We start from the raw sequence: 27,923 nt of genomic DNA, 5'->3' as shown, positions 1-27,923 counted from the left end.
GTTACTCGTTACAATTATAAAAATGTTACGAATCATTCCATTCCAAACCCACATTACCACTGCCAGAACGGTGGATGGCAGGTTTGATGAAGCTGGCACATCGAGCGAATCAAGCGATTAAGAAGACTGCGCGTGCTCCCGTTCTGCCTTTTGATCAGCGGAAAAGATGGACGAACCAAAAACACCACCTTCATCCCATCAGTAAGTTAAGCCCTTTTGCTAACTAGCGACATGCTGCGGTGTTCACTTAACGTCAACTAGCTGGCTATCATAAAGGCTGTCACGCAGCGCGTTGAATGGTATTTTTGACCCATCACTAATGTCAACTTTCTCTTATTTTATGACAGCCTACTGTTGCCAAAAATAAATCGTAGAGCATGTCTCCTTTGGTGCTGCTTAATCACACGCCCGTTTTTATAGTGTAGTAGTGTTTTATAGGTTAATGGTAGTATAGATTTACACTGACATAACTAATGCAGGAGTTTTCCTGCACCTGCGGCTGCCAAAGCCTTGTTTGGTGAGTGATGTAGAATAGAATGCACTTGTCAGGGCGCATATAAGAACGAGCAGCGAGAGAGAGAGAGAGAGCGCCCCTGCCGCGCGCGCGCATTCACCGTCTTAAAACAACACGAGCGCTGTCTTGCTCTCAAATTGCTCTCTATTTGTTTACATAGTTAATGTGCACTGTGAAGTAACATATACAAACAATGAACAGCTGTATTTTTATTAACAAAGATTAATAAATAGCTACAGTAACGAATGTATTGACCATGGTTAGTTCATGTTGGTTATTAGTCTAATACATTAACTAATGTAATGTTAACAAATCAAACCATATTATAAAGTGTTACAAACAAATCATTTACTCAGAACACCTCTTGAAATGAGAATATAAGTGTGCTTACCCCATTTTTTTAGTAAGAGTGGTTAGTAAGATTTAATCTTAATGAACTACAGTATTTTCAGTTTATTTATATGACAATGTGTAGAAAAATTAACTAAAAAAATAATTTAGCCTAGTTTAGACTGGAGTGAGGTGAAAACAGAAAAAAAGTGCAAAGCAAGTTGTTGTTAGCTAGCTGTTAATTTTATTCAATTGTATATGGTAGAAAATTACACTATTAGTCAAAATAAACGTTTTGGTAATGAAATCAAAGTGCTGACAACAAACAAAGCATCTCAACTTGTCTGCATCTCAAGTGGTACTTAATCACACTTAATCTGTTTGTTTACAAAAAGTTACAGCCAAAGGAATTGTGATTGTCCTTTAGGTTTATCATTTGAAATAATAAAAACAATATGATGTTCAAACTTTTGACTACTTTCTTTAATAACTACATAACACAATACTTGTACTTTTACTTTCAGTACTTGAGTAGTAAATTTTAAAATAAACTACTTGCAATACTTAAGTACAAAAAATGTTGAATACTTTACTACTTCTACTTAAGTGTGGTGCTTAAAGAGCACTTCAACTTCTACTCAAGTCACTTTTTTGATAGAGCACTTGTACTTTTACTCAAGTCTCTAGTACTTTATACATCTCTGCTGTCACCACCCATGTGTGCTGTCAGCTTTCAACTAAATGTTAATGCTGATCCAACAATGAAATGTCAACCTCAACCAAAATGGTTCGAGTGAAAACTCAACATTGTATCAGTGTCACCTTGCTATCTGAGTCATCTATTGGTTGCAGTTGTGATGTTACATCCTTCATCTCTACATAGTACACTGAACTCCTTATTTCAAAAGAGCAAGCAAAATCATGTTTTCCATGATGTGACCTCTTTATATCAGGTCCTGGAACAATGAAAATCCCATATGAAAAAAACCTGTATGTTTCATATACAGCAACCATATATCTTCCTTACTCAAATCAGCCAGAATTTCCTTATGTGTTTCATATAAGTCCAATACATGTCATATACAAAATCAGACCGATTATGGCCACTTTCATACTAAAAAGCACACATAAAACTTATATGGGATTTTTAGGTCATGAATACTGCAAATTTCTTATATGAGTTTTACATGACAACAGTATGTAATATTATATGATTTTAGTAGAAAATGTGTATGAATATCAATAAATTTCCTATACAAATCATTTAAAATTCTTGATTGAATCATATGAAAGTCATATAGGATTCATTTAAATTTTGCATTATTTGCTCATATGAATTTTATACAGATTATATATGTTTTTAATAGGTAAATTGTGTGTCTGTTCTTCAAACTTTATACGTTTCCACCCAATTCCTCATATCTCTACATACAATTATCTTACATTATTTCTATAAATATTACAATATCTCTGCATATACAAATCATATATGATTTCAGACAATTACTTGCACAAATTTACATTAGAAATACTTTTATTTCAACACAATCAAAGAGACAATCAAATTATACTCCACAAGAGTAATTTAAAATTACAACTTGATATCAAACTGAACTTTGCATAAGCAAAACACACACACACACACAAACACACCCCAACAACAACAACAAAATACCGTGAACACACTGTCACGGCTATAAATCATCAAAGACCATTAAAGGTGCTAAAGAGGATGTTTTGTTTTATACATTTTTGCAATGTTACTTGAAACTGTCTTTACTAACTGATAAAAGACTATTTATTAGGTGCACTGAAAGGAATAATATTAATATACATCATCTGTGCACGAGGTAGGGCCTTAAAAACATCAGCCAATCGTTTACGCGATCATCCAGTAAACAATTGGCCCTCTGGCTTGACAATCACTGCCGTGACGTTCCTTGTGAGAGACGAGCTGCGCGCTCCAGTAACTTTCCACACTCCACAGGCGCTGCATGCAATGTTTTTGTCAGGAGACAGGAGTAACAACTGCAGATTATGAGTTACCTGCGGTGAGTCCGACATAATGAATCCACTAACACGACACAGCGAATGCCGGTGGTATACACTAGGGATGGGCGATATGGCCTAAAAAAATTATCACGATAATTTCAGGTATTTATTGCGATAACGATACCAATGACAATAATTATATATATATATATATATATATATATATATATATATATATATATATATATATATATATATATACCATAAACTTGATAGTCATTAGTCAGCAAGAAAAATAAGAAAACAAACCATTTAAAACAAAACGAACTGGATTAGAAACTGAATTATTTAAGTATAAGTATCATAACTTTATTATTATAAAATATACCTAAACTGAGTGCTTGTAATCGAATCAAACGCATCATTTTATTCTGGAGACTGAACTCGCGCTCTGCTGCCACACTGGAGCGTGCTCACCACCTACTGGGCAGGGGTGGGAATTACATTTACAAGCTACATCAGCCTCAGTAATCTTTCAAAATGACGGACGGCCTTCATATTTTTTCCGTCATTGCTAAAAAACAAAAACAGTTAACGCGACCTCATATATATATATATATATATATTATATATAATGTCAAACGACCGCGGTGGCGCGATTGTCATGCCGACCGTAACAGCCCTAACTGTATCAAAAAGTAACAATCCCAACTATGTCTTCAGATAGTTTACAAAATATATCTGACGCAGCTCTCCGTGTACGCGCTTCGGATGAGTACACACAAATCTCCTCCAAGTTCTCTTTTGCGTCTTACAGTTGAATGTTTAAAGTGGCAACTGGCAAGGTTTAAATGAATTTAGTTTAAACAGTAGCAACGTGAGATGTTCAGGTCTCACCTGCACTCGCGCGCTATCAAAACCCGGGTGATGATGGCGTGAATGACATACGGCTCATTCATTGAACATTTGTTTATAGTGATTACCGTAGTTTGCTCCACATCTGATTTTCTATAACCAAACCAGTTCCAAATTGTGAAGGGAACTCTTCGCTTAACAACAAGCTGCTCCTCAGCCTCACGTCTTTCGTCATGCTTGTTTTAACTCCACACGTGAACAGTGAATCGGTCGCGCACGAAATACGTCAACAACTAGACTTATCGTAATTATCGCGAGGAGACAAATTTTTATCGTGAGGAGAATTTTCAACGGTATTTATCGCAAACGATAATATCGCCCATCCCTAGTAAACACTCGTGTTCCAATACTCGTGCACGAGTTTTGGGAGGCGTTCCCTCGAAAGGAGGGGGGTTGTTCTTACACATGCGCTCATTTCAAAAACTCAGTAACAGTCTTTGGTTTCTCAGTCGACGAAAAGATCCTCTTTATCACCTTTAAGGTTTTCAGATTATTTTTTGTGTATTCTTCCCTCTGATTTCAGTAAGTTTGGCATTATTTGCTGTACCAATGCTGGTAGTCACCACATGAGGACACTTTCTGCAACGTTGCTCCTGTGAGACAAACAAATAAAAGGCAAAACATTGATGATGTTAGGAAGCAAAGTGGCCCACAGTCCATGACTACATATCAAGTTAGACAAATCAACAGGAGCATATTTGGGGTTCTGGACTTCCCAATGGAACCAAAAAGTTGTGAGTTTGACAGGAATTGCCACTATTGTGGCACTGAGCAAGACACTTAGAAGGATTATTTCACTTTGAAATGAAAGTTATCCCAAGCTTTACTCACCCTCAAGCCATCCTAGGTGTATATGACTTTCTTCTTTCTGATGAACACAATCTGAGAAATATTAATAAATATCCTGATGCATCCGAGCTTTATAATGGCAGTAATATTGATCAATGAGTATAAGGCTGAAGAAAGTGCCTCCATCCACATTCATCATAAACATACTCCACATGACTCCAGGGGGTTAATAAAGGCCTTCTGAATCGAAGCGATACGTTTGTGTAAAATATCCATATTTAAACAAGTTATGAAGTAAAATATCTAGCTTCTGCCTTCTTTATTCAACGTACAAAGAAAGTGTAAAACTCTTGCAGCTCACAAAGCTTACGCTACGTCCTACACCTTCCCTATTAAACTTACGGAAAAAGTGTAACTGACATGATCACAATTTACACTTTTTTCGTAACTTGAATATGGATTGTGGTCTGGCGGAAGCTAAATATTTTACTTCATAACTTGTTAAATATATTTTTCTTACACAAATGCATCGCTTCGCTTCAGAAGGCCTTTATTAACCACCGGAGCCGTGTGGAGTATGTTTATGATGGATGGAGGCACTTTCTTCAGCCTTATACTCATTGATCCTGTTCACTGCCATAATAAAGCTTGGATGCATCAGGATATTTATTAATATTTCTCAGATTGTGTTCATCAGAAAGAAGAAAGTCATATACACCTTGGATGGCTTGAGGTTGAGTAAAGCTTGGGCTAATTTTCATTTCAAACAACTAATCCTTTAACCTAAACTTACTCCAACTGGATCACTTTGAATATAATATTAACAACAACAACAACAGGGTTTCAGCACTTCATTGACTAGATAAACTAGTACACTACCTGTTCTTTTGGAAGGGCTCTGTAATTACTCTGTGGCAAATCCTGTCCTATCATCCAAGTTACGTGACTGATGCTGTCGAACACTGAGACTTCAGGGCCATCTTCACTTCATTTAACAGATTTGGTAGCTCTAGCAACAAAAATATAGCAAAATAAATGATAAAGCAATCTCTTAAACCTATTTACCAACTCGACTGCCTCCTATGTGTACATATGGTCATCTAAGCTCATGAATTTAATGTTAATGATGCATTTTGGAAAGCCATCATGCCAGACGTTAGAGGTTGGATAACTTTCAGGTTTCTTGTCATATACTTGATAATGTAATTAATTATCAATAATTATTAAGTTCTTTGTCTTAACTTTACATAGCAAGTTGAATAATAATATTGAAACAATAGCAGTTCTACAATAATTTAAAAGTTTTAAGTGTAAAGACAGAAAAAAAAAAAACACTAAAATAAACCACCAAACAGTTTGATAGCTGGCTGCGGATTCACCAAACAGTAAAATAACTAATACGTGCATTTTTTCTTACTTTTTTGTTGTCATTTCTCAATTTTTCCGTTTTCCTCCATTATTTCAGCCTCTTCTGAGTCTCTGTCGAGGTTGTGCTTGATACTCATCAACAGTCATTCATTTGTCTTGTCCTTCATGTCCTTTTCCTTTGGGTCTGTCAAGGAACAAGAAACAAGAGATGGAAATGATACGCATTCATCTTCTTAGATATTTTGTCTTCTTACCTCAATAAATGTAAACAGATGAATATATAAAATGACTGTACCTGAAGGGGAGGGAGGCAGATGTTAATACGTTTTTTAAGCTTCCACAATTATGCATGTGTTATGCACATACACACTAGTAATTAATGATTAACTTAACATACGGGCTAGTAAGGGCATATTAGCCATTATTTAAGATTTATTAAACATTTGAAGGATCCACATTCATGCACAAACAAACAAAAATAAGCTAGTAATTAATGATTAACTGAATGTACAGTAAACGCCCTTTAGTCATTATTTAGCAAACCATATATTATTTTTGATTCAGACATTACCATAAATCATATGAATATCTCAAATTGACACAATCAAATTAAACATTAATAGGCAGTTATTAAACACACTGACACTCATATATCACTTTTTATCTCATTTCATGACACAATTATCACGTTTACTCGTGTTAGCTTTAGCCCATGTGCTAATCAGTTCAGCTCGCGCTGTGCGCACGCGGCCTGCCGTACTCAAAACGGCTCAGAATCAATCATTTTAGAAACTTCGACATGTTATTTACATTATATTCGGATTAATATCTGAAATTTCGCTCACTAAAGCAAAATAGAATCATATCTTTATTCACACAAGGAAGATTACTCACAGTGCTTCAACACGCTGGGATCCGCACCGTCTCTCTCTTCTCTGTCTCCGGCGACAACACTTCAGGCTGACGCGTCGACTTCAAAAGCTCCACTTTTAGTGCACTCAATCACATTTCCAGTTAGATCAGTGGATTTTCAGGAGAAACTGTCTGGTCTGTGCTGATCTGCTCTGACTCGCTCTCATCTGCTCACGCTGAAAGCAGCGCCGGCGCGACCAGTGGGCGGGACTTATGAATGCGCCGCTACTATTGGCTCTTAGGGGTGTCTCTCACTGCAGCACGATCAGTGATTGGATGAATCTCTTTTTCTTCTAGATTTTTCCTTTTCTTAACTTTTTTCTCTTTGCTGGTAGCATAGGTTACCCGGGATACATCAATTAACCAACTATTATTTAAAAATTGCTATATGGCTAGCTTAAAATGAACCCAAAATAGTTGGGAAATTAAAAACCAGATGCAATTAGAGACAACAATAATAGACAAAAGGTGAATGTTTATTAATAAGCTTTAATATTTTATTTATATAAATTTAATAGTTTAATAGTTTATTAATATAAATTTATTAATAAGCAATTTAATAAATGTTTATTGTTTAATAATTATTCATTGAACATTAATAAATGTTCATTTCCAACATACTTTGGGTTAATTTTAATTAAGCAATACAGTAATTTTTAAACCATAGTTGAGTTAAATAAAACTACCCAGCAGGTTGGGCAAACATTTAACCCTACCGCTGGGTTAAAACAACCCAATTGCTGGGTTTGTCCATTTTCAACCCAACTTGGGTTGTTTTTAACCCAGCATTTTTTAGAGTGTAGTTCATTTGTGCTTGTAAACTTCTTCCTTGCTGTTTTTTCCTGCATAGTGGCTGAATTCTTGATTTTCTTGATATTTCACATTTGCAAAAACTTGCTCTGTTTTATAGTCACACTAGTGTAATGTGTCTGTTTTGCACTCTTGATATTTTAGAGCGTGACCCCTTCATTGCTGTGCACTTTTTTCTGCACAGTGGTTAATTTAATTAATTAGATTTGTAATTAAAATGTTAATTTAGTAATTAATATATGTGCTTGCGTGTAGTTTATATGTGTTTCATCTGAGATTGAAAGTCTATGATTATACATTATATGACTGTGATTGACAGGCGTAGGACTCCAAGATAAGAGCGAGGACATGAGTAAAGTACAGCCTTATTCTGATGCACTATGTTTTATACACATCTTAAGAGATATGGTGGACATTCATAGGCCTATTAAATTTGTATTATTTACCTGTTTTTACATCATGAAAATCTGTAAGACTTTAGTTATATGTTGGACATATATGACATATAGGATTGAAAGTACATAAATATTATGCAATTTGTATATGCGTTTTTTGCAGCATATATGTCCCTTATAATATTCTGTTAGAACATATAAGAATCACATATGTTTTTAACAAAACTTTTCCATATGGGATGGCCGTTAAAGACCCTATATTACATGCAGTCTGCTTCCATTCATCTCTGTTCAGTTGAATTACTTCAGGCCAGATTTTTCAAAGCTGGGCAGCAGCAGCATCTTCCATATTATATTTCCTGAGTTAGTGGTCGTAATTAGCAATCTTCACACCTAGTGGCTTCAATGACTCACTGTTCATACTCCCCAGCAGTTAGTAAAGGACATATTAGCTCTGTTCCCAAACCTAGAAAACTGCCTACCTAAGCATTATTTAGGCATTATTGACACATGCCTGACACAAAAATGCTTTTGGAAAATTAAGCATGTTAAGTGATACATTATAAGATTTAGCCAAATTTTAAGACTGCACATTTTTTGTGGCAGAAGAAATGTTTGGAATTGTGAATGTTGATATTTCATTTAGTAGTGAAACTTATGTAAAATAGTTCAGTCTTATATAGAATGGAGTGCTCCACCCAATATTTGTGTGTGCTGTGTGCTCATTTTTGCTTATTTGAATGTTGGATTATTACCTTATTCCTTGCCAGTTAATACCTTACCAGTTCAGGTTTTGTTATTACACATTGTCTACACTGTACTTTGCGATTTGAAGCTTGTGACATACAAACATGCAGATCAACCCAATCACTTTATTTAGCATTCATGTAAACATTACCTTAGTGTGAGGAAAAGACGTGAGTTTCATCATTCACTGATAATCCTCCTTTGCTACTGCAGCTCTCAAATCTTATCCCTCATTCTGTACATTCAGACTTGTGTGTGATGTTCAGCTATAACACTTGTAAGAACCAGTGGTGTTTGGTCTCAATGGCATCAGTGGCATCAGTGATGTCAAATGGGCCATGGTGTATCGTCATTGAATCTGAATGCAACCCAAATGAGAGTTCAGGCTAATCGAAATATTGAGAGAATAACAACTTATCTATATGTTCCTCAAACAAAGCTGTCAGAATTGTTTTGGACACTGAAATAGTGAATTTTTCAAGTTGGACAGGTATTATGATTCAGTGGACTGATTCTCCTGAGACTGATGGTGACCTATTCTGCCTAGAGAGATGTTTAATTTATAAAGCACTGAACTTTGTCTCAGCTGTGTGCTGTGCAATTTATATGATTATTATTACAGTGATTACTAAGCAGTAGTGTGCTGTATCGTTTGTGCTTTATGAAATAGAATTCTCAAGATTTACATTTCACCACAAAATGAGTATGTTCGGATAAAAGATCTGCCATGCAATGCCATATCAGCAAAATAATGGAGGATAATAAAATGGACTTTTGACTATTAGCTTACATTAGCTTTTATGTCCCTGTTGCTATAATATGCAGATATTAAGCTGTTAGTTCTCTTTGGTCTTTAAATTATAGTATTTCACACATTTAAATCTCACTGCAACACTGTAATTCCAGTGGATATCAGTCAGGCATTCCAGCTGTGTAATTTTTATTTATTTATTTTGTAGAGAACTGATTGTAAATCATCCTCATATCTGCCATCCTCAGGTGTGACAATGAAGCTCATGGATGAGGTCGCAGGGATTGTTGCTGCCCGTCATTGCAAGACCAACATTGTGACGGCATCTGTGGATGCCATTAACTTCCATCGTAAGATCAAGAAAGGTAATTAAAAAAATAAATACATTCAATGCGTTTTTTTCATTGTAACAAAGAGAATAATAATGGTACATGGTTCAGATTCTCAAAAAAGTAAGAAAGTCAAATTGCTACATATAACGTTAAGGTAAAGCAGACTCAGTATCAATCTTGCATGTTTGTATTTTTTAAGCAGTGAAGAACATGTTTCTAGCACTTTATTTGTATGAATGTTTTTATGTATGCTGACTTCTGATAAACTCAGAAAAAATAATATATGGTAAAAGACAATAGAAGACACAAATATAAACTAGCCACATATACTACTATTCTGCTGTATAAGCTATAGAAAACAAGTGAGTTTTCAGATGCAACTTGAACATACCTACACTTGAACTTGAACCTTTCATTGAAGGAAAAGAATTGAAAGTGGGGGAGAAATCACGTTATGAAATAAATGTTTTTCTCCAAAACACGTTGGCCACAATTATTGGCACCCCTGGAATTTTTTATGAGTAAAATATCTCTGAAGTGTATTCCCATTCATATTTATATTCTTTAGCACACCAGGGTGATCATGAACATGAAATTGTCCAGCCATGACTTCCTGTATAACAGGAGTATAAACATGAGGATACACAAAGGCCAAATTCCCTTAATCATTCATCACAATGAGTAAAACCAAAGAATATAGTTCTGATGTGCAGCAAAAGATTGTTGAGCTTCACAAAATAGAAAGTGGCTGTAAGAAAATAGCTAAAGCACTGAAAATCCCCATTTCCACTATCAGGGCAATAATTAAGAAGTTCCAATTAGGCATGTGACGGTATCAGATTTTCATGTTGCGATTAATAGATGAAGCTTTTATCACGGTATACGGTATTACCACGATATTAAAATAAGTTGCAAAACCATTTTTGTCATAGTTTAACAGGTTTAAGAACTATTTTTGTGTTATTTTTTGTTAATGTTAGTTTAGAAACACAACTGATCATTGTTAGTTTTATCTCAGGTCCATTAAATAAGTTATTTTGATTTTAGTAATGTTATTAAATAGTAACTAAGAAATTAATGTTAATTAATAATAATTAATACTTTTTTATAATTAATAAAAAGTATTTTTATTGTCAGTTTAGTGATAATGAATTAACATGTTAACTAATGAAGCTGTATGTTTTCAAAGTTTTACTGAACAATAACAAATAATCAGAACATTTCTAATCATTAGGGCATGTTGTAGTCCAGATTAAAATATAAAAATGTTTAGGTTTGAAAATAAATATCCTTTTAAGTCTTTTTTAAGTATTCAGTATTTGGTGCTGTGATGAACAACACTGAGATTACAAAAAAATGAATGGTTGTTTGAAGCATTTTAAAAACTTCACTAGCACAGTTACTTTGTTTGCACGGTTTCTGTGGTAACCGCTGCACGCTGCTGTTCCATCAGCGCCCTCTGCTGTCAGAGAGTGAATGCGCACTTTCATTCAGCTCGTCTCCTTCACTGGTTCCGCTATGTGCTTCTCGTGCACGTTGGGATTGTTTACATCTGAGCGCGTGTTCTTTTGACGCAGAATACAGCGGTGTTGTGCATTTTATACGATTGATGGGGAAGAAGCCACTGCTCTAGAGGAGTGAGCTCTCATCCTGAATGGGCACGGCATGCCCTGGGAATCGTACGCCAGGGCAATGGCATCCACTATCCAGTGGGCCATCCTCTGCTTGGAGACAGCCTTTCCCTTCTGCTGGCCTCCATAACAGACAAAGAGCTAATCTGAGGTCCTGAAGCTTCGAGTTCTATCCACATAAACGCGCAGAGCGCGAACTGGACAGAGCGAAGCCAGGGCTGGGTCTGCCTCCTCCGAGGGCAGCGCTTGCAGGTTCACTACCTGATCTCTGAACGGAGTGGTAGGAACCTTGGGCACATATCCAGGTCGGGGTCTCAGGATAACGTGAGAATCCCCAGGCCTGAATTCCAGGCACGATTCGTTGACCGAAAATGCGTGCAGGTCCCCTACCCTCTAAGCGAAGCCAATGCAACCAGGAGGACGGTCTTAAGGGACAGTACTTTTAACTGGACCGATTGCAAAGGTTCGAAGGGATGACCCTGGAGAGATGTAAGTACCAGGGTCAGATCCCAAGAGGGTAAGGAGGAAGGGCGAGGTGGATTTAGTCTGCATCAACTGCATGGTGATGTGCGGCTAAGCGGCAACAAACACCTTGAGGGTGGAGGGAGACAGCCTTCGCTCCAGGCCCTCTTGCAGGAAGGGAAGCATAGATCTGACCGAACATAATCGGGGGTCCTCTCGCGAGAGGAGCACCATTCGACGAACAGGTTCCACTTCAACGCATAGAGGCTCCTCGAGGAAGGAGCTCTAGCGGAAGTGATGGTGTCTACGACCGCTTACGGGAGATCACTCAGAACCTCTGCATCCCGTCCAGGGACCATGCGAGGAGGTTCCACAGGTCAGGACGCGGGTGCCACAGGGTGCCCCAGGGTGCCCCGTCTCTGAGTCAGGAGGTCCTTCCTCAGAGGAATTTGCCAGGGAGAGGCTGTCGCAAGGAGCGTAGGTCCGAAAACCAGGTCCGTTGTGCGTGGCCTCCATCCGGTGGCAGAGGCGTCTGAGGAGACCACAGCATGCCTGGACACCTGTTCGAGGGGCACTCCCGCCCCCAGGAACAAGGAGTCCGACCACCGGATGAGGGTGCGACGGCAGCTCGGTGTCACGAGGACACGGAGCGTACCACGCTGCCACGCCCATCTCGGGACCCGGCCGCGGAGCCAGTGTTGAAGCGGCCACATATGGAGCAATCCGAGCAGAGTGACCGCGGCTGCAGATGCCATATGCCCCAGGAGCCTCTGAAAGTCTTTCAGTGGGGCCGCTGTCCTGCGCTTGAGCGTACTCAGGCAGTTCAACACTGATCCTCAGCCCGGGGGCGAGTTTGCTCTTGTCCCAGTTGACCCGAAGACCCAACCAGCTGAGGTGAGCTAAAACCATGTCCCTGTGTTCGCACAACTGCTCTTGCGAGCTGGCCAGGATCAACCAGTCGTCAAGGTAGTTGCGAACGCCCTGTTCCCTGAGGGGAACAACGGCTGCGTCCGCAACCTTCGTAAAGATGCGGTGCGACAGGGCCAGCCCGAAGGGTAGGATTTTGTACTGATATGCTCGACCTCTGGTGAGGCAGAATCGAGACATGAAGTACGCATCCTACAGGTCGAACGCTGCAAACCAATCCTCAGGACGGACGCATTCGAAAATGCGCTTCTGCATGAGCATCTTAAACGGCAGCCTGAAGGTACCGGTTCAAGATGCGCAGATCCAGGATTGGCCGAAGCCCACCGCCCTTTTGGGTACAATGAAGTAGAGGCTGTATCCCTGACTTCAAATCGGCTGGAGGGACCGGCTCGATTGCATCCCTCGCCAGGAGGGCAGCAATGTCCGCCCGGAGAACAGGTGCAATGTCCAGCGACACCTGAGGCTTCCAGACACCAGCAGATCCAAACGCACCACAGACGTACCGGGGGTGGGGCAGCAAACCAGAGTACGGGGATTGTGATCAGACTCTGCAAGGTAGCAGTGCGTACGGGAGACGGCACACGGGGCGCGGCCTGCACCAACACACTGACACCTGCTGGCGAAGTGAGAGGGGGCTGGGAGTGGCAAGGTGGAGCCTTACACACTGCCAGCCACACCCACTTGGGACCTGGAAGATCAGAAAACAGCTCTTAGTGGGTACCGCTGGACTCCGGAGAGCCAGCGGCGGATTTACAGACCGATTTTCACGAAAACATGAACTACCCACAAACACAGTCTCAGCACGCTAAGCAGACATGAGAGAAAGTGATTGTGGCCGTCAGCGAGGATAGGAAACGACCGCCTCCCGAAACGCACAGACTGAATGACGTCTTGAAAAAGACACAGTGTCTGTCTGTGAAGTCTGATTTTAGAAGGGGAAATACAGCTCTTTCTGTGTCGAGACACACAGGAAGTGTCACGAGAGTGTGAACACGCACACACAGGAGACCGGCCCAAATCGCACACCAACTTTTATGGATTTACAGCGGAACACTGTTTCACAGCAGTAGTTTCTGCCTGGCTCCTGAAGCTCGCGGACTCGCTGCAGAGTCGTAACACCAACACGGTAAGGCTGCTTCTTTTCGTTCTTCAGACTTGTTTGAAGTTAAGTCAGGCTGTAGGACACCAAAGTGTTGGTTCCGAAGCGAAAGACAGAGTGCGATTGCATCTGCTTCCTATTTATGTCCCCCAGATGTGGGCGGTGCGCATTATGCAAATATCGCACGCCAATGTTCATTGGCTTGTTTTAGTTCTCTCGAAGCTGATAGGGGCTCTCTAGCGATATCCCAATTCGTCTGTCACTACTGACGTACGTCGAACGTGACCGACTGAAAGGGAACTTTAGCTTGTAGTCATCTTTTCAGTTTAGAAAAAAATTAAAAGCCACGTGTGTCTTTCTCACATGAACTTGGTAAAGCTTTCAGGATTTTGAATTATTCAGTTTTCTCAGTCTTATTTTAGTGGCAGCTAATTTGGCTGTGTCTTAACTCATCAGCATTCATTTCTATAATTTCAGTGTCTCTAAACTGAATTGCAACAATAATAAACATGTCTGCCGTTGGCAGGGCAGACAGATAGTCCAACCCTAAACCCTGCATAGCTGGTCAGATGTTTAAGCAGACAGAGCAATGATTTGATGCCACAGTCTGAAAGATCTGAGTCTGCATATTACTCTGGAAAAGAAAATGGTAGAGTAAGTGATAATTCTCTCAGAAGACAGTGAACAGTGAGTGTAGTCTGGTGGCAGTAACAGCAGTCTTACCTGTTTATGGATCACAATTCTGGCATTTATTCCCCTCATGTCTTTCCAAAATGGTATTCTGAACATTTTTTTTCTGTGGAACACAAAATGAGAAATTTTGAAGTATATAATTATTTTTTTAATTTTTTTTTTTTTAGAATTTACCCTTTCTCTTATTGTTTGCTGGCTGGATGAGGAAGGTGGTTTGTGTGACTGGGATAAGCCTTTCTGTTTATGCTTTGTAAGGGAATGCATGTTGACTGTCTTTGGTGATGCACAAGGTTGATTCTTTCCAGATGTCCTCGTTGCTGTATTTTAAACATTAGCATCTCTTCCTGGAATCAGTGAACTCAAGTTAGGTCAAACTTTAATGGTTTAATGGCTTTAATGGCTGTAATGGTTAGGTCAGCTTTGTGGCATGCTTTAAACTTGTTTTATAATGTTCTCGGCACCCTTATACAAACGTCATAAATAGGACTACTTTGTCTCTCTGTATACTGAGACGACATGCAAGCATTTTAAATTCTCTGCTAAAGACAAAACATATAGTAAAAAAATCCCAGATTTCCACTGTGGTCTCTGACATTACAAACCTCACTGTTTACAGTATAATTCACTATGGGAGATGCAAACAAGTGTATTACATTAAAGGTTTATAACGTTTTAATTGTGCTAATGTTCACAATGATGTTCACAGGGATTATAAATATAATTTAATGTTAAATATAAAGATATTCACAAAAGTACTGAAATCATATGAACATTTATTTTGCACAATATTTACCCAAAATATTTAATTCATATTAAATTTTTAAAACCCCAAATATTTCTATTTTATCCACTGATAAGAACACACTTCTGTTTATCAGCATGTTGCAGTTCCCTTTTCGAGTGGAACTCAACGCTGTGTCATTACTCTGACACTATGGTAACACTTCCACTGAGCCAGTGTTTGAAGCACGTATGGAAGCACACCCATTCTATTGGCTGACAGCATGGTGAGGTTACGTAGCGTAAGCTCATCACCAAGGTCATAAATAGATGTACGTCACTGAAATGCACGTCACCATATTCTTTGTCTTCAGAAAACTGTTTGTTTGCATTTGTGTGGAAAGTCTTTGTGTTTGTTAGGAGTAGTGTTAATTTTGTCAGCTATTTTTTTTTAATTTAGTCTTAGTCTTACACCCTGTCCTAACCAGTCGCGACGTGATACTGCGACATGCGATAAGTTATCTTTTCCATTTTAATCTGAGTTTTTGTCCTAACCAAGCCGCAACACGTGACAATTCTATTTTAGAAATGGTTTCTATTACTTTGCGGTGTCGCAGCTGGAACAGCAACACAAAGTATGGCAATGATAATATCAGGTACTGTTTATGTGTTTTATTTAATGTTAAAAGCATCTAATGTGAGTTTGAATATCATTCTGTGTTTCCAACTTTTTAGCTGTAATGAAAACAACACTGGCTAATTCACCTCTGTCAGATAAAATAATTTGGAGATCAAGTATTTTAAGAAGATCTTTCAGGTTGAGCGATGTAGCACAGAAAAGCAGGTATACCTGGGTACCAATGACTAGACAGACACATAAAGTGCAGTTCAATCATGGCACACAGTTTATTGTCCAGGGGTACATTATATAATTAGAAAATAAGAAGTGAAACTAGCAGTTCAGTGACTGAAGTACATAAAAGGAATATAAGGTCACTCGTGAGGCCTGCATCTCTTACAGAGAAAGATCACATGATGAAAAGAGACGGCACAAGGATGTTTCTAGAATCTCACAATGGCCACTTTAAGACAGAATGTCTTACCTATGGAACATCATTGTGCACATAAGATCTGATTATTGTAGACATACACACACATACACATATATCCTTTTTTAAACACTTTGAAGTTTCCATACTTTGTTGTGAACAGGAAAACATGATTCTGTTTGAATATGGTCTCTCAAAAATGATCTCTTCCAATCTTGGTTCTTCCTCTAGGGAGCGCTTAGCTAATTGAACAATATTTTCGCTGAATGCTGCAACAGCTTCTGCAACTAAACACTGTAAAACTCTAGAGGTGGTATATCCATTAATAAAATTTGGCCCTTAGTGCATACAAAGGTGTGTAAGGAGTTAACACTGTTTGGCTCAATGGGCCATCTATCTTCTGGCTTTGGATAACCCCCACCTCACTATTAGAGGTAGTTCCTTCCTCAGCTTAATCAGTATTTTGCTCCTCCCTGTTATGCAGTAAGGTGAATCCCCATTTGAGATTCTATTCTGAATTGGAGCTTGCCTGCTCTCCTGTAGGACAGTGCTTTATTCTCGAAGTGTGTATCCACTGTGGTTAGTAATCTGTCAAAACTCCTGTCCTCGTTTCGGCGATCACTGTAGCTGGTCCAAGATACTTCGGTTCTCCCACCTTTGTCAGTTTCAGGCTTTTGATCAGCATACTCTGTCCTGGAACAAAGGGGTAAGTAGGCTTTTCTAAGGGGAGAGGAAGACACAGGAAAAACATCAGCATATACAGAATTCAGTTTCTTGATGAGGGAAGTTACGTAGTCCTCCTGTATCAGCTCCAGATCACCTAGGGAAGTAATGCCTGCATGGCCTTTGACCCATGGGGTCAGGAAAGGCCTACCCATTAGTATTTCAAACAGCGATAATTTAGTAGTGGAAGATGGAGTCATTCTTATTTCTGTCAACAGGAAATACATTTTCTGGGTAGCAAATCTTGCCATTTCTTTCTGGTATCTATGGAGGCTTTTGTGAGCCTTCTCTTGAGGGTTTTGGTTAAGTTGTTCCACATCAGACAATGACTGACAATGTGGAAGGGTGTGTTGAAATGCCAATCAATCGACAATGCTTTGGCCAAGAGCTGTGTTACCCTAGACGCGAATGTCGTCCCATTATCACTTTCAATAGTGGTAGGTATACCAAATCGAGGAATAATTTCTTTGGTTAGAATCTTTACCACAGACTTAGCATCCTCTTTCTGGCATAGGAATGCTTCTGGCCACTTTGAAAATCTATCCACAATTACCAAAAGGTATTTCAAAGTACTATTGGCGGCATGTGCGCAAAATCAATCTGCAGATTCTGAAACAGTGCTTGCGGATGCGGCAGTGTGTCATGTTTATCTGGTCTGTGCGGTTTTACTTTTGCACATGTAAGACATGCATCTAAAACGAGCTTCGCCATTTTGTGTACATCTGCGATACAATATAATTGATTGATTACCTGTACTACTTTTGCACAGCTTATGTGTGACAAGCCTTGGTAGTGCCTGATAAGGATTATTAATCCTAACTTCAGAAGTGCTATTCTTCCCTTTTCATCTCTCAAGATCCCATCTTTATCTGAGGAGGATCCATGTTTTCCCCAATGCTCCAAGTCAGCCTATGTTGGTTGACTCTGCAGGATCTTAATGTCAATGTTAGGTATATTAGTTATATGAGTAGTCATAGTTACCTGACTCTGGTTACCCACAACAAATGTCGATTTGATTTGGGCCTTTGCTGCTTCCTTAGCGGCTTCATCTGCGTTTCTGTTTCTGCATCTTATTCATCATCCCCTGGTGCTTGACCTTTTAACCTTTACTATGGCCACTTCGGAGGGTAACTGTACTGCCTTAGTCAATTGTCCTATTAGGTTAGAGTGTGCTATGGGTTTGCCATCTGCTGTTTTAAAGTCTCTAGCTTCCCATGTTTTAGCAAAATTATGCACCACCCCCCATGCATACTTTGAATCAGTGTGAATAGTTACATGTTTTCCTGCCATCAGTTCAGATGCTCGAGTTAACGCTACTAATTCAGCAGCTTGGACTGAATTATAATCCAAGGCAAAAGCCTCTATTACCTCTCCAGTGTCTGACACCACAGCATAGCCACAAAGGTAGACGCCATCAGAAGGTTTTGAACATGACCCATCAATATAAATATCCTCTCCCTCATCCAGGGGCGTATCCAAAAGAACGGCCCTGGAAGAACATGAGGAAGGCAATTCAATGATACGGTCACGATCTGTCGCATTATCTACCATGCCAGCCATACCTAGAACACCTAATAGCGCAGGGTTGATGGATGCTGTTTGCTTAATAGTGAGGTTTTTGGTAGCCAGCAGGATTGCCTCATAGCCTGAGCGTCGTTGCATTGTCATATGCTGTGTTTTGCATATTGTGTAGGATAGCTCCTACCTGATGAGAGGTATAAAGGATCAGTGGATGCGATAAAACCATTCTTTCTGCCATCTGTACAACCAGAGCAGCCGCAGCTACAGCATGAAGCTTAGCATTTCTTAGATAGGTATGCTAATGGTCTATACGTGGAGCCATGCTGTTGCAACAGGACGCCAAGAGCCACCCCTTTCGCCTCTCGGACATGCAAATGAAAATCTCGAGAATAGTCTGGAAGGCCCAATGCGGGTGCCTTAGTGATGGCTTGTTTCAAGGCAGTGAAATGTAGCTCTGCCTCATCAGTCCATTTCAAAAAGTACTTGGGGGAGCTTTGTGGTCAATCAGGTTTCGCAAATGCCTATCATGTATGGCACAATCAGGTATCCATGATCTATAATAGTTCACTAACCCCAGAAAACTTTGAAGCTGCTGTACAGTTCGAGGGGACTTCATTTTTCTGATCATCTGGACCCTATCATATGAGATCGCTCTCAAACCTGGCATTATTATGTGTCCCAAGTATGTCACTTTAGACTGGACCCACTGAAGCTTGTCTCTCGAGGCCTTCAATCCAGATGGGCGAGCACATTGCAGACGATGATGGAGGCCTTTTCACAGTCCTCTTTTGTCTCCCCGGAAACCAGGATGTCATCTGCGTATTGAAGCACACAAACTGTAGAAGGCAAATCAGTCATTTTAGCCAATGTTCTTTGCACTGCTGCCGAGAAAACGGCGGGTGAATCAATGGAGCCCTGAGCAAGGCATGTCCACGACATCTGTTTACCCTGAAACGTAAAAGCTAAAATGGGCTGAGTATCTGGATGTACAGGTACAGAGAAGAATGCTGCGCAAAAATCAATAACCGTGAAATATTTGTGCGTACACAGGATAGAGTTAACAACAGTTGGAACGTCAGGGACGATCGGTGCCAACGGTGTTATCAACTGATTTATAGCCCTTAAGTCGTGGGTCAAGGGCCATGTTTTTTCATCAGCCTTGACCACTGGATTCACAGGCGTGTTGTACGGCGAATGTATTGGTACGAGGACACCCTGCTGGATGAAATTATCAATTAATGGTTTGATACCATGTTCCGTATCTGTAGACAAAGGATATTGTTTAATATAGACTGGTTTGTTAGTCTTCAATTTAGCTTTATAAGCTTTATATATATGTCTATGAAACCTATGTTGTCATTGTATTGTGACCACAATGATGGGTTAATCATGTGATGTACCATCTGAGGTGTGTCAGGCTGTGGTGAGACAGGCTGTGGTTCACTGGGCTTCTCCCATGTAGGCAAAGGATTCACTGAGACCTGCAAACTGGACTGGAAGGAAAACACAACTTGTTTATCAGTAAATTTAATATCCATGTTCAATTTATGCATATCATACCCCAATAAATTAATTAGAGTTCCTGTTATAATTGTAAATTTATGAAAAAATGGTTTAAATCCAGGAGCTCTTACTTCTACAAGAGGTGTTACGGGACATGCAATGTCAGTTCCTGATATACCCACAGAGTTAACTACTTGATTAGAGATTGGACCCTCATAATGTGCAGAGGTCACTGATGTCACATCTGCTCCCGAATCCAAAAGGAACGTTTGTGGCTGACCATGCACCATCAATGTAATATAAGCTAAATCTTCACTATGATTTGAAAACGTTAAGGTCATCATTGATAAGTCGGAACTGACACAGACTGGGGAACTCTGGCTCCCCTGTTGTTGGTTATTATGCTCTGTAGTGGGATACGTGGCTAATGGTGGTTTATTTCTCTGTTGATGTGGCTTCACCCATTGCTTCCTCCTTTGGTGACCTTTTAATTTCCTACAATCACGGCGTATATGACCTTCTCACCTACAGTAATAGCAGACTACTGCTGAGTTTCTTTGCTGGGTCAAGGGTGGTTTTACTTCTGCTTTTTGGTCATGCACTATCCCTTGAGGTGTCTGTTTTGCACCGATGCGTTTGACTAAGAAAGCTCTCAGTTCCTTAAAAAAGGTATTACGGTTTTCAGGCTCTTCCCAGTAATAAACATGGGGCGAGGCAGCTGTGCTGGACATTCATTGATTAACAATGTCTCAGCGACATCTCCTTCCAACGTTCTTAACAGAACTGCTCTGTAATCTGCCCCTGTAAGGTGAGCATATTTTGTATGTGTTTGCAGAACAGTCACGAATTTACCAGGGTTCTGAGGAGAAGGCAGGCTTTTGCATATTGACTCCATATCAGACATTTTTAATGGTTTCATAGATATTGCATTTCCAGCTCTAAGCCACACCATTGCATTCTGACTGGGTGCCTCAGTTTCGCTTCCCCTTTTTACAACTTTCGAATCATTCTGCAACTTTTTTGGTTTTATCACAGAAGGTGCAGATGGTTCAATACCCATACAATAGGGTGGGGTTTTTTCTGCTATGAGTGCTTTTTTCTGGGCTACATAAGCAGCTATCTTCACTAAACGTTTAGCCAATTGCATATTTTCTTCTGTAAACGAACCCTCTCGGGGGTATGATACTTCAATTTGTGGTTTCATTTGTTCTGACCACCCTGCCATATTACTGACATAGGGTTCAGTGTAAAATCCCTGATTGTTTCTAAACATGAATTCAACTGGCGTTTCATTAAGTAGTGGTCTAGAGACCGAACCCCCCATCTTCCACTTCAGTGTTAGTAATTGATTTCAGTGTTAGTAGCGTACGCAAATTTTTCTGTACTCAATTGCCCAACCTCAATTGCCGTACATGCATCGTATTGTGACGTGGGTGATGGTCCTATGTTAGGCTCACACAAGACTTTTCGTCCTGATCGCCTCTATGTCACCTTCTTTTTTTTGGGTGTTTTCAGCTAAATTTGGGCTCTCGCCAAATTAGTCCAGCTCTCGCCAAACTGAATTCGGGTCGCCCCTAGAACACCTTTTTTTATGTCACAATATATCAACATGCAATAACAATTGAAATTATTTTCATCAATATCAAATATTACAACTTTTTTCTTTTTTTTTCTCCGCAAATTAGTATACGCTGCCGTGATCCGAAGTACAGTGTGATCAGTACTGCACTTCCAACCACCCCAGTTAATAGCTTAATCAAAGCTACTGTTGCCAGCCGTAGTGTCACAACAATGGAACTGATAGTCCACTAACATCTGGTGATTAAACCCAATCCTCACGTTAATAGTTTATTAAAACTACTGTTGCCAGCCGAAGTGTAACAACAATGGAAAATAAATTCCACTAACAATTGGTGATTCAACCCAATCACTCTTATGCTAATAGTTAAATAAAACTACTGTTGCCAGCCGTAGTGTAACAACAATGGATATATTCCACTAGCTACTAGTGATTACAAAAAAAACCCTCTCGTATTTCCACGAGATGTTATAATAGGATCCTACAGGGGTAAGTGCATACTTCATTTAAGAAATATCCAAAAACACTTACCCCCTTTTCCGTAGGTCCTCCGATCCCCGGCGCGCTTTTCTCTTTTCCCAGTTCACAGGGAGAATCCCTCCCGTTTCGCGGACGAGCCCCCAAACTGTCAGATAAAATAATTTGGAGATCAAGTATTTTAAGAAGATCTTTCAGGTTGAGCGATGTAGCACAGAAAAGCAGGTATACCTGGGTACCAATGACTAGACAGACACATAAAGTGCAGTTCAATCATGGCACACAGTTTATTGTCCAGGGGTACATTATATAATTAGAAAATAAGAAGTGAAACTAGCAGTTCAGTGACTGAAGTACATAAAAGGAATATAAGGTCACTCGTGAGGCCTGCATCTCTTACAGAGAAAGATCACATGATGAAAAGAGACGGCACAAGGATGTTTCTAGAATCTCACAACCTCAAATCTCGAAAATACAGGTGCTGGTCATATAATTAGAATATCATCAAAAAGTTTATTTCACTAATTCCATTCAAAAAGTGAAACTTGTATATTATATCCATTCATTACACACAGACTGATATATTTCAAATGTTTATTTCTTTTAATTTTGATGATTATAACTGACAACTAAGGAAAATCCCAAATTCAGTATCTCAGAAAATTAGAATATTGTGAAAAAGTTCAATATTGAAGACACCTGGTGCCACACTCTAATCAGCTAATTAACTCAAAACACCTGCAAAGGCCTTTAAATGGTCTCTCAGTCTAGTTCTGTAGGCTACACAATCATGGGGAAGACTGCTGACTTGACGGTTGTCCAAAAGACGACCATTGACACCTTGCACAAGGAGGGCAAGACACAAAAGGTCATTGCAAAAGAGGCTGGCTGTTCACAGAGCTCTGTGTCCAAGCACATTAATAGAGAGGCGAAGGGAAGGAAAAGATGTGGTAGAAAAAAGTGTACAAGCAATAGGGATATCCGCACCCTGGAGAGGATTGTGAAACAAAACCCATTCAAAAATGTGGGGGAGATTCACAAAGAGTGGACTGCAGCTGGAGTCAGTGCTTCAAGAACCACTACACACAGACATATGCAAGACATGGGTTTCAGCTGTCGCATTCCTTGTGTCAAGCCGCTTGAACAACAGACAGCGTCAGAAGCGTCTCGCCTGGGCTAAAGACAAAAAGGACTGGACTGCTGCTGAGTGGTCCAAAGTTATGTTCTCTGATGAAAGTAAATTTTGCATTTCCTTTGGAAATCAGGGTCCCAGAGTCTGGAGGAAGAGAGGAGAGGCACACAATACATGTTGCTTGAGGTCCAGTGTAAAGTTTCCACAGTCAGTGATGGTTTGGGGTGCCATGTCATCTGCTGGTGTTTGGCCACTGTGTTTTCTGAGGTCCAAGGTCAACGCAGCTGTATACCAGGAAGTTTTAGAGCACTTCATGCTTCCTTCTGCTGACCAACTTTATGGAGATGCAGATTTCATTTTCCAACAGGACTTGGCACCTGCACACAGTGCCAAAGCTACCAGTACCTGGTTTAAGGACCATGGTATCCCTGTTCTTAATTGGCCAGCAAACTCGCCTTACCTTAACCCCATAGAAAATCTATGGGGTATTGTGAAGAGGAAGATGCGATATGCCAGACCCAACAATGCAGAAGAACTGAAGGCCACTATCAGAGCAACCTGGGCTTTCATAACACCTGAGCAGTGCCACAGACTGATCCACTCCATGCCACGCCGCATTGTTGCAGTAATTCAGGCAAAAATAGCCCCAACTAAGTATTGAGTGCTGTACATGCTCATGCTTTTCATGTTCATAGTTTTCAGTTGGCCAAGATTTCTAAAAATCCTTTAATTGTATTGGTCTTAAGTAATATTCTAATTTTCTGAGATACAGAATTTGGGATTTTCCTTAGTTGTCAGTTATAATAATCAAAATTAAAAGAAATAAACATCTCAAATATATCAGTCTGTGTGTAATGAATGAATATAAAAGTTTCACTTTTTGAATGGAATTAGTGAAATAAATCAACTTTTTGATGACATTCTAATTATATGACCAGCACCTGTAAATAAATGGGCACAAGAATGTTCAAACTGTCAACTCATTGCGAACAAACAAGTGAATTCTATGACAAAGATTGGTTCAGTCACTCCGTATGTACTTTAAATAATGTTTAAATGGTGTAATATTTAAGAATTTTACAATCACCATTTCATTGTCTGCTGTGCTCTTGCCTAGAGAGCCCGCCGACGCTCTCTTCTGATTGGCTGTGGTTTTTTTATTGATTTTATCGCTTCTCATTGTCACGTCGCGTTTAGTGTGGACAGTCAAATTGCTCGTCGCTGGAATCTTAATCGCATCGCGTCTAGTTAGGACACGGTGTTAGTCCTGTTTCATATGAAACTTTTACTTTTTATCATTTTTAGTCAACCTTGTCCTGTTTTTGTTTAGTCACGTTTTAGAGTCTGAGCATTTTAGTCTAGTTTTAGTCAATGGAAACTTAAACATTTTCGTCATATTTTCATCATACTGTATAATGGTTAAAATTATAAATATTATTTTGCTCAATTTTAATTACAACGATTGTTGTCGTTTGGGAAATTTATTTTTACATTTCATCAGAAATTGCTCTTTTACCAGTAAGCACAAATCAACAGAATATCGATTCATATGCATGGTTTATTTTACCTCATCGAGTGTACAGATTTATTAAAGGCTATCAATTATAAGATAAATAAACACCAAAGACTTTAGATATACACTCGTCCTGTCTACATTATGAAAACTGGTAAAACAAAAACCTACTCTCAAATATTACAACAGAAATTCCTAATAGTAATTCCAATAATTCCAAGTTGCATTAATGTTTCTCTATTAAAACAACAGCAAAAAAAAGACTCTACATATTGCCACACAGAGGTTGCGTAAATACAATCAGCAACCACAATCGCAAACAATACAGTCGAGATCCATGACAGAACACTGACTGAATGACACTTTCATTTAAGCAGGATACCTCAAATGGAGATCGCTGAACTTGTACAGTACAGTTGGTGTTTTCAGATTGTGGTGCCTCCGCAGAGAGCGCGTGTGAATGGTTGCCAGATTGCATAAAGCAAAAAGCTGGGCACGTATCCATTTAACAGAAAAGCTCTGATTGGGGATTTGAGCTCTTGATATCTGGCAACCACAAACATGAACGCTCGCCTAATAGTCTTGTACAGCAGTCTGAAATGTTTTGGCTCCTCTTTTTTTCAACAAAAATAAAGTTTTTGGTAAAGCTTTTGTTCTTTTAACTACATTTTAGTCTCGTCTTTTTCCGTCAACAATATTGCATGTTGAAATAGTCACAGTTATCATTTAATGGCCTTATTATCATTATCGTCTCATTTTAGTCAGGGGAAAAAACTTTGTTGTCGAAAATGTTTTGTCATAGATTTCGTTAACGAAATTAATACTAGTTAGGAGTTAAAAAAAGTTTGTCTACCATTTTAGTTTGTGCTCAGTTTCAGAAATGGGATCTGGAAAAAAATAACAAGCAGTGTGTTCCACCATGCCCCCTCGCTTCCTTACAAGGGATGACAAATATGACATATGTGTCTTCTGCTTGGTAGTATGAGCATGCAAGATCGACTATCAAGGGAGTGGATTGCTCTTATTGTGAGTGCTTTAAAGAAGCTCCATTCACGCCTGGCACTTTTCCCGAACTATGTGAGTCAAGGATCTGCACCCCATGATTAGGGTCCCACATCTGCCGAGGCAGCGCACCAACTCATGGAGGTCACAGATGGAGCTGGCTGATGAGCTTGAGATGGGCACTGCCATTTCTCTTGTTCCATCACCAGACTCTGAGGACCTCATCCTGGATTCAGAACTTGCCTGGCGATTTCTTCCATTCCAGGCGAGGACCTACTGTTGGCCGCCTCTGGGTACCTTATGGATGCCCCGGGTACCCCTCATAAATTAATGCAGCAGTCCTGTACCTTTTAAGAGCCACTTGAGGTGGTTACTCAGGCTGGTGCATAGATACGATGGGTTATCAGGGCCTTCATTTGAGCCTTTGAAGTCAGCCTCAGAGAAGTGTCTGACCCTCAAAATGGCTGTTATTGGGATTTACCTTGCTTAAGAGAGTAGGAGATTTGCAGGCCTTATCAGCTGCCTCCTTCTGTCTAGACTTCGCCCCTGGACTGGTTAAAGTGAAACTGCACCCGAGGCCGGGTTACATTCCAAAGGTGCCATCTTTGGCTGGCCATCCTGTCGTCCTTTAAGCCTTTTCTCCTCCGCCATTTAACTTGCCGGAGCAAGAAAGGCTTAATTTCGTATGTCAAGTCAGGGCCCTTAGGATTTACTTTGACCGCTCAGGCTTATTGTGTAAATCTGATCAGTTATTGGTTTGCATTTTTTGTAGCATAATTCAAACTTGTGTGGTTTACCCATAACAAACATTACAACAATATTCGTTGTTTTTTGTTTTTTTATTTTATTTCTCCTTTTGTTTTATCTCTAATTAAATACAAAGTATTGATTAACTTTACTCAAAACAAATCTCATCTAAAAATTGTAATTTTTACTAAAAAAACACAATGGCCTCTGTGGTTGCCAGAATAATTTAGTGAAATTACAATAAAAATGTAAACACATTTACAGAAAAAAAGAAAGAAAACATTTTCAAGCCGGTAAATCCAACAGCCCTTTTCTGCTTTAGCAAGGCCCCTTTCTGAATTAGCAGGCCATATTGCTAAAATTTATTTAGTACTTTTAACATTCTGACATCCACTATAACACTGGTGGCAAAGAGAAAACCAAATGATGAATCAAAGTTCCCTTACAATAATGTCAATAAGAACTAGCTCAACAATGAGAATAATATACTGTTTCACTTACTAGTACATCTTAATGTTTAGATCATTGTGAAGTTAAATAATTGTAGCCATGAAACAAATTAAAACTTTAAAATATTTAAAAAAAATTATGTAGGCCTGCTGTTCGTTTGTCTTAAGAGACTAGATGAATTGAATGGAAAGACAGTGAAGGAACGACAGAACAAAATAATATATCTGCCCTCAGGCTCTGTTTCCATGGAAATAAAGATTAGACATATACATCAAAGAGGGCAGGAAATGGACCTAACAATTTTAACCATCCTATCTTGCTCAGCTTTGCTCTAAATGACAAATTGCCATGAATGCTTTTAAAATGTGCAAGATCCACTTTTCTACACCGTACCTAGCGATTCAGAGTTCTGAGTTCTTATTAAGCCATTCTGCACCTACCTTAGGGCTCCATTAAATGCGTAAAAGTACATTTAAGCTTATTTTTCCCAGAATCCATTAAGGGTATGTGGTGTATAAGGCATAATGAGGTCTGTCCATTCTTGGGCTATGTTTAACAGAGCCAGGTGTCAAAGCTGCATGTATATGGTTGAAAGTGAGAAGAGACATTATGCACAATTTCTACATCCAACATTGGTTAAAATGCAACAGCTTGTACCAAGGAATTGTGTAATGTCTATGCCATTAGCAGCACAAAATAGATTTACAAAAATAATGACTATTTTCAAACAGGTTTCCCAAACAGACTTGCCGTCTATTCTGTTTAATCACAATATTAATATGTGATAATGATAATACCTCTAATGCCAAAATTTGTGACAAAGTTAGTGACAAAGCTAGT

At 39.4% G+C, this 27,923-nt stretch overlaps 1 protein-coding gene across 12 annotated transcripts in view; it reads left to right on the top strand.

The window, feature by feature from the left end:
- The window catches only part of acot7 (acyl-CoA thioesterase 7), a 165,254-nt gene that overhangs the window by 93,894 nt on the left and 43,437 nt on the right, over nucleotides 1-27,923 (top strand). For all 12 annotated transcript variants that reach the window (XM_067395333.1, XM_067395331.1, XM_067395332.1 and 9 more), the window contains one exon: nucleotides 9,772-9,888. In XM_067395333.1, coding sequence (XP_067251434.1) covers nucleotides 9,772-9,888 — 117 coding nt within the window. The remainder of the gene's footprint in view (nucleotides 1-9,771; nucleotides 9,889-27,923) is intronic.

The sequence above is a fragment of the Chanodichthys erythropterus genome, chromosome 9 (genome assembly GCF_024489055.1).
Source record: "Chanodichthys erythropterus isolate Z2021 chromosome 9, ASM2448905v1, whole genome shotgun sequence".
Lineage (NCBI taxonomy): Eukaryota > Metazoa > Chordata > Actinopteri > Cypriniformes > Xenocyprididae > Chanodichthys > Chanodichthys erythropterus.
Note: the sequence above shows the minus strand (reverse complement) of the source record. Positions and strands in the feature narration are given on the sequence as shown.